The following is a 7,972-nucleotide window of genomic DNA, read 5'->3' as shown; positions in this document are numbered from 1 at the left end:
AATTCAGATTTTTACATTTATATCAGAAAACATTCATCCATTCATTAAATAATAATTTAAAAAGTTATTTGACTAAATTACTCAGGCATCAATGCATCAATTGATAACAAGAGATTGAGATGAATCTTTTTTTTATAATCATTCTCTTACTACAGAGAAAATAATTAATTATGATAAGTAGAAATGTAGAATCATTACTTTTTCTTATAAAATTATAAAAAATCGTGCAGTAATATTCTACTAAATAAAATAATTAATCCTAAATAGCATTTTGGTGGAACCCAAGGAGCATCGCTCTCACAATATCTCCTTCATTCATTTCTCTTCGATCAGCAGTCCTCCCTGGCAGCATCAAAAGGGCATTTGCATTCTTGCAACTGAGAAGTTTACTGCTAATTTGATTGCCAGTGCTATAAGCTCTAGGCATCAGTTCCTCCTCCGACCACAACAAAATAGCTCTCGCATACTCAGGCCGGGGATCCAATTGGTATGATGACGTTAACTGCAAGCCGTAAATTGTGAGAATTAAATTTAATAGATCAATAATTAGAAAGTTTTGTGTGTTTTTACTGCACTTTCAGCACTTCATCACAGGAATAATCCTGTTATTAATATTTGGAAAGAGTAGAAAATATTTACCCGAGCCTGAACAATAGTTGGCTGCATATAATTTCCAGCTAGACGATGTAACAGAGGAATGGCGAATAGATACGCGGTAACGGTAGCAGAGACAGGATTTCCAGGTAGACAAACAAAGTATTTGGTTCTGCCATCGAATTGACAAGTTGCGAAGGTCGTGGGTTTTCCTGGTTTCATGTTAACTCTGCCAAAATGAATGTCAGCCTTGAAGACGTGATTGAGGATAGGTTTCAGCATGTCCCTGTCCCCCATAGAGACTGATCCAGTGGTGATGAGGACATCTACACGGGTCAACGCGTCTTTCATCGAATTAATCATGACGTTCTCGTCGTCGATGGCAATCCCCATGTCCTTGGGGTCGTACCCCAACTCCCTGAACAACATCATCAGAGTAATCTTGTTGCTGTCGTAGACGTGTCCAGCTCTAGGCTCCTCTCCTGCCTGCTGGAGTTCGTTTCCAGTCGAGAGAATTCCCAGGGTTGGGAGTTTAATCACTTTGACTTTGGTGCAGCCACAGGCAGCTAGAATCCCCATCTCCACTGCTCCGATCTTTGTGTGACGTCTCAAGAGTAGAGATCCTTCCTCGATGTCACTGCCAATGGGCCTGATGTCTCGATTCTCTTCTGGTGAAATTAAAATCTCGATTAATTCCTCTTCCTTGCCATCTGGGGTTTTCTCCAAGAGCTTTGTATCCTCCACCTGGACGACTGCTGTCGCTTCCTCTGGGACTGGAGCACCTGTGTTCACACGAACGCAGAAACCCGACTCCAGTCTCACTGATCCTGGCTGGAATTATCAAGAATTCAATGTTTTTACGATTGATTTTGGATATTCCGTCTAAAAATGTAGTTCAATCACAGATAGAATACAGGATAATGAAGGTAAAAATATCTAAATGAATTTGGAAATATTTTACCGAGTGTCCAGCTTCAACTCCACCTAATACTCGTCTCTGTCCCGCACCATCACTCGCAATAACTGCATATCCATCTTTTATAGAAGCCCTGAAGGGTGGTAAATCGCACTGAGCCCTGACATCATCAGCCAAAATCCTCCCATGACAATTCCACAAATCCACGAATTCGTTCTCCCCCTGCCAACTGTAACCGTTGATTATTTCTCTTGCTTGCTCCATGGATATCATGGGATACGGGGATTCCCGCAATCTGCTGGCCACGTTCCCCAGGTTCAAAGCAATCATCTCGTTTTCCAAATGATGATGTCTGCATCCTCTATTCTGAACTTCTTCATGGATTTTTTTAATCTTTGGTTGCAGATCCAGGAGAAGATCAACTGCATGAGGAATAGTCATTGCGATTGCGTCGAGACATTCTCTCGCAGCTTTTGGCGATCCTGGGAGGTTTATTATGAGGGTCTTGTTGCGAATACCACAAATGGACCTGTAATCAATCGATTGATGATCATTATCTAGGCGTATGGCACCTCTGAGAGCTTTATCTTCAGGAAAATTGTTCGATCGTGAAGAAAAACTCCGTACGAATGGTGACAAGTACCTTTATTGATTTTATTGTGTAAACAAATATTCGAAGGGGATTATACCTTGACAGTGCAGCCATTGGAGTAATTTTTAAACTAGCTGTCAACATGGCAACAGCAATCCCAGGGGCCTCTCTGTGAATAATTTTTTTAGTAGCTTCTGGAGTTACATCTCGAGGTGAAAAACCAGTGCCACCCGTTGTCAGGATGACATTTACCTTCGCATCATCCGACCACTTCGTCAATGTCTCCTGAAATTTAATGTTCCATTAAAGGAAAAACCAGAATAATCTGTTTGAATCATTACCAGATTCAAAATGCATCAACAAAATTTTTTTAGAATAAGTACTGGACCCATAATTATTGCAAAAATGTTTACCATGATGGAAAATTCATTGTCAGGCACAATAGCCACTTCAGCAACATATCCCTTGATGATTCTTCCGCTGTCAGTGCTGTGATCAGTTATCAAGTGCACCAGTTCCTCTCCACTTCTGTCTTTTGTTGGATCATGAGAGCAAGTGTCACTAACTAAAAACATAAATAATAATCTTGTAACTCTATTTAACCTCAAACCCCAATTTTCCCGATTTTATCATTGTAAAGATAATTTTTAACGTTCATCTTCCTCGTTCATTCGAGGAATAGATGTCAAGTGTCAATTTATTGGTGAATATCACAACAGACGATGATGAGGTGGAAAAATATTCACTTACTGGTTAAAATTCCGAATGTTATTGGAGCCATGATGTTCTTGTTGGAACCTCCCTGATACGTCAACGTATCTTCCAGATTAATTCTTACGTAATCATGATAACGATGGAATTTAATAAGTACTAATAATTTATAAAATCTCTAAACATCACGACATTCTCTCCCCAACACGACACACACACGTCATCAATTTATTTCATTGAAAGCATGTAAAATGTTTTCAAATAAAATATTCTGAAGTCATGGTACTCTAGTATATATTTTATTCAGAAAAAAAAAACAACGTCGATCTAAACCTCAAGACTTTACAGCAAATTGAGTCCTCGAGGCTTTCAAACAATTTCTTACTGATCTAGTAAAAATATTCGGAAGATGGTAAAAGTTTAAATTGATTGAGAGGACAGATATATTGGCACTCCTCAGATGCGATGTCGACGTGACTTTAATAATCAACTAATCCTCTGTAACAAATGAAATAAATCCATCAGTACCGGAAATTTAAAAATCAATTCAAATACATTTTATCTCTGAATCTGTGCAAAATAATGAAATTTCTGTAGACACCATTGTTGTAGCTCTCACTTCGTTCCACAAAAAAGGTATCGTGAAAAATTTTGTAATCTTTCTCAGATTCAGAGATATTTGTTGAAACTTCACGAATGAACGAGTCGTCTTGTAATTCTCACATTTTCGCTACTGAATTGTTAATGATTTAATAATTATTAGCTACCTGTTGTTGCTTCGAGGACTCAACGAACGTGGAGAAGAGTCACGATGTCGTCTTCTGGAATCCTGTCGACTCTTCTCTCGGTCGTCGTATCGATCTCGTTCCTTATCACGATCCCTGTCTCGATCTCTATCCCTTTCACGATCTCGATCTCTGTCCTTTTCTCTGTCTTTCTCTCGATCTCGTCCCCTGTCTCGATCACTATCGACATCCACTCTCGAATCACGATCACGTCTCTCTCGTCTACGAGGTGGAGTGCGCACAGGACTTGGAGATCTTGATAATGAGGATCGAGAGTCTGAACTGTGACCTTCGTATCTGTGTCTTCGTTCTCGCTGCCTGTGGATTATCATTTTTTACAATAAGTATTATCTAATTGGCGTTTTTTCTTCAAATTTTAAAGTAATTTCCATTTCCTACTTTCTTCTCAGCTTCAGCGACATTTCTCGAATCTCATCCTCACGATCTTGTCTTTGTTGCTCCATTTTTTCAATTCTCGCCTGTTCAGCTTTTTTGTCAGCTTTATCTGAAATTCAACATTTAAATTATTATTTTGTTCTATTTTTAGCCTTTCGTAATTGCATGAATCGAAATTATTTGAAAGAGATCCCAGAGTTTTTAACAGAACAGAATTTTTATTTGCATATCACTACGAATTTTTTAAAGAAATTAATTTCTGTGTAGGTGTAAATGAGAAAGCTTACATTGACGATTTAGTAGGGCTTGCATCTTCTTCTTAAGCCGCTCTTGAGGTGTGATTTTCACCGACTGAAAGGCATAACACTTGAGAAAAAAAGTTCTGTACGCAGCAATCCGTATAACAATGAAGATAATTCTTAACTAGAGATGCCACAACTATTCTACTACAGCCCTTGTACGCAAAACTCCTGTGACTCAGTCCAGCAGAACGTCACAGATAATTTTGCAAATAAACAGTGAACATGATATGAGAATAAAATAAAATGAATCGATGGCACTGTCTTCCGCATTTGTCCACCAAGAAAGTAACGGTGGCGTGAATGTTTTAAGAATTTTTTTAAGGGAAAATGTTTAGTATTGGTTCGTTTGTGCATTTTCAAAGTGACTAAAAAAGCGTTACGGTTCTTACTGACTTTGTGTCCGGCACCAGAATTTGTACTTAACCCTGCTTTTGGCTTGTTCCTGAAATAAAAAAGAATTTTTATTGAATTTCTTTGATTATTTGCGATTCTATAGCGATAGCGATATTCTTTACGATGAGACTTACACGTTTGTACTAATATTTGGTGGTTTTGGTGCATCATGGAGATTTTTTTCTTCATTATCTGATATTTCAAGCTCCAAACTTGAAGACTTTCCACGTCGACCATAATACCTGCAGAAAAAAATGCATTTTAATTCACTAAAATACACCAATCCCTTATTTTTGATAAAAAATTTTATTTTCAAGATTTTGAGATTTTTTCGGGAATAATCCAGTTATTGGAAGTATTTAGCCATTAAATTTTACCTGGGCAACGCAGAAGTCTTATTCTCAACACTCCGCGACCTCCTAGCAACACTCCCCCTCGCCTTGCTCTTGGACCTCGACCTGGACCTGTCGAGACTCTTGCTCCTAGACCTCGACCTACTCTTGCTCTTGGAATACCGCATCTTTCGCCGTTCCAAAGGCGATCTGCTCCTGGATTTACTCCTGGACTTTGATTTGCTACTCGAGGAGGTGCTCCTCGACCTCGATCGCCTCCCCCTTGACCTGGACCTTGAGGAGGACGAGGACCTCGATCTGCTGTGACTCCTCCTGTGTCTCGACCTATTCCTCCTCGATCTGCTCCTGGTTCTGGATCTGTACCTCCTAGATCCCCCACGATTTCTCCTTCGAGACCTAGAATCACTTCTTCTGCTGTCTCTAGATCTGTACGACCTCGATCGATTCCTCGAGCGGCTCCTTGACCTGGAGACACTGACTCTCCTCGTTCTATCATTAACAGGACTCTCGGATCTTCTTCTTCTGGATTGTGAATAATTGATCTTTTTAGCATTGGAGGAAGTGACTTGTGAGCAGCTACCCTGGGCCTCCTCCTCACCCCCAAAACTAGTGATATACATTATCTGTCCAGTATTTACTGGTGAAACAGATCTCGACCGGGACTTGGACGATGACTTTCTGTAGGGATTGTACTCTGGACTCTCTCGAGCAGCATAACTAGGTGGACTCATCACCCTCCCAATCATCTTCTTCTCCCTAAAAGCCCGTCGCTCCCTCCTGGATCTCCTCCCCGAGTACATCGCCTTCTCCTCCTCCTGCTTCCTGGCTTGCCTCAGGGTCTCAGCCTCCTCAAAGTCCTGCGTCAAAAAACTGAAGTAGTCTGCCCCCATGAGCCCGTACTTCTGGGCAACTTGATTCATCTCGTGAGCCTGCGATGGCTCGATCTGGGAAACGTCGACGCATATGTCAAGGTCGATGTCACTGTCCTCGTCCTCTGGTTTCTCCTCCGAGGCATTTGGCTCAGGGCGAATGGTCTCTGGGATAGGCTCATCGGTGTCATAATTATAGCCAATGGCTGCGTTGTTACTCGACTTCTTCTTGTCCTTAACGTCGAGTTTCGTTGAGGAGCCGAACTGCTCCTCAAGATGAATCTGGTGGAGGAACTTCTCCTCGGTAACACCCAGGAACTCGTTCTGCACGATTATGCGGTAGCGCTCGTAGTTGATATGCCTGTCCTCGCTGGTGAGGGCTACATCCATGTCTATCGTGTTTGGGGGATCTGGGATCCAGTCCAAATGCGCCCGGACGTCAAATCTGTCAATTAGATTGTCATCGTGACCCTGCCAGGGCATCCTGCAATAAAAAATTCATTCAAAATAATAATCGATTGAACACTGATAAATCATTTCCTGAAAATTGTGTAAAAACCTTGCGTTAAAATACATTAAAGACGTCTAAATTCAATAAAAAATTCAAATTCAACAAGAAACTAAAAAAAAAGTGATAAAAAAACAAAAATCTCTGCTTAACAATTACAAATGGTGTTGTATCATTTTTTATGGATCTCGATAATGTCGTTAGGATATATTTTGGAATAAAAACAAATGATTTTATATAATTTTTACATATTTGCTGAACTATCTCCGGCTGCTGCAATAGCCGCATCCAAATGTATTTTACAGGGTCGGCCATGAAGTTGAAGAAATTGCGTGGGATCAGATTTCTGTAAAAAAAAATCAACATTCAGTCCGGTTATTCTTTAAAAATCGAGAATGTCCTTTAGATGCAGTGACTTACAATTTTTTCATAATAATCTCTTCGTCGTTCGGCTCGTCGGCGGTAATCGACCAGCATCCCCCGGATTTTTTTCTCCTGCTTCCTGGCCTCGTGCCACATCCGTCCACCAGTTTTTTTCACAGAAAAACTCATCATTTACCACTAACTGTTACAACTCACACTATTAACTAGATTATTATCATAAATTCATTGAACAACATTTATAAAACAATTGGAGCACCATCGATTGTCACATCAGTTACTCATTGTGGCAGCCATGTTGGATGGAGACGTATGGTGAAGCCAAAGATGATTGACTAAAGCAGAGGTTCAGTTCTAGGGGTTTAAATGACCCCAGCGGCATCGTAGTACTGCACCCCAAGAAAGGGAGGGCGCTATACGCAATGCGGGGGTGTGCATCAAGTCGACGGGGTGAATTTTATTTTCTGCGGTATGAATGCTTTTTGTTTTTTATTTGTTTAACTGAGATTTTACCGAATTTAGAACGAGGGAAGAGGGAAACCACCCCTTGTGGAATTTCAAATGAAAAAAATTATTCAATGTATTGAATATATACTACTAATGAAATTAAAATTTCATAATTGGCGCGTTGTCGAGTTGGCAGCGTGCTCGCCTGCCACGCGGGCGGCTAGGGTTCGATCCTAGCGCCATTCATTTTTTTTTTTCAAAATAATTCCAATTTGATCTTTTTTTAATGGCTAATCAATCGAAAGATTGTTTAAAAACTGAATTTTTGAAAATCGAGAAGATATTCAATGAAATTAACAATTTTGAAATTTTTTTTAAAAATTCCTTTTTAAAATATATACCCGTAATGAAATTAAAATATTGTAATAATGCGTTATCCTAGTGGTAACGTGCTTGCCTACCACGCCGACGGCCCGGGTTCGATCCCGCCGTCATTCATTTTTTTTTTTTAAATAATTCCAATTTTTTCTTTCGGTAGGTATTCACTGCAATTGAAAAATGCGAAATTTCTGAAAAAGTATCAGGGTAACATGAACATCGAGGAGCTATTCACTGAAATTTTCACTGAAAGTGAAAAATTCGAAATTTTTATAAAAGTATCAGGGGAACATGACAATCGAGGAGCTCTTCACTGAAATTTTCACTGAATGTGAAAAATTCGAGAT

General features: G+C 39.8%; 2 protein-coding genes across 2 annotated transcripts; both read right to left on the bottom strand.

Annotated features, from left to right (window-relative positions):
- Positions 1–62: 62 nt before the first annotated feature.
- cin (Molybdenum cofactor synthesis protein cinnamon) lies at positions 63–2,997 on the bottom strand. Its single transcript, XM_011300747.1, has 6 exons — positions 2,853–2,997; positions 2,516–2,667; positions 2,200–2,387; positions 1,556–2,039; positions 640–1,425; positions 63–502 (listed from the first exon to the last, which is right to left on the bottom strand). The coding sequence occupies exons 1-6, from the start codon at positions 2,881–2,883 to the stop codon at positions 260–262; spliced, it is 1,884 nt and encodes a 627-aa protein (XP_011299049.1). The 5' UTR covers positions 2,884–2,997; the 3' UTR covers positions 63–259.
- A 99-nt stretch (positions 2,998–3,096) lies between these two features.
- Positions 3,097–7,092, bottom strand: LOC105264103 (CLK4-associating serine/arginine rich protein). Its single transcript, XM_011300746.1, has 9 exons — positions 6,840–7,092; positions 6,668–6,765; positions 5,067–6,395; positions 4,824–4,931; positions 4,690–4,738; positions 4,282–4,345; positions 3,998–4,103; positions 3,581–3,916; positions 3,097–3,311 (listed from the first exon to the last, which is right to left on the bottom strand). The coding sequence occupies exons 1-9, from the start codon at positions 6,972–6,974 to the stop codon at positions 3,293–3,295; spliced, it is 2,244 nt and encodes a 747-aa protein (XP_011299048.1). The 5' UTR covers positions 6,975–7,092; the 3' UTR covers positions 3,097–3,292.
- Positions 7,093–7,972: the final 880 nt, after the last annotated feature.

This window comes from Fopius arisanus, unplaced genomic scaffold, assembly GCF_000806365.1.
Source record: "Fopius arisanus strain USDA-PBARC FA_bdor unplaced genomic scaffold, ASM80636v1 scaffold00019, whole genome shotgun sequence".
In the NCBI taxonomy this organism is placed as follows: Eukaryota; Metazoa; Arthropoda; class Insecta; order Hymenoptera; family Braconidae; genus Fopius; species Fopius arisanus.
Note: the sequence above shows the minus strand (reverse complement) of the source record. Positions and strands in the feature narration are given on the sequence as shown.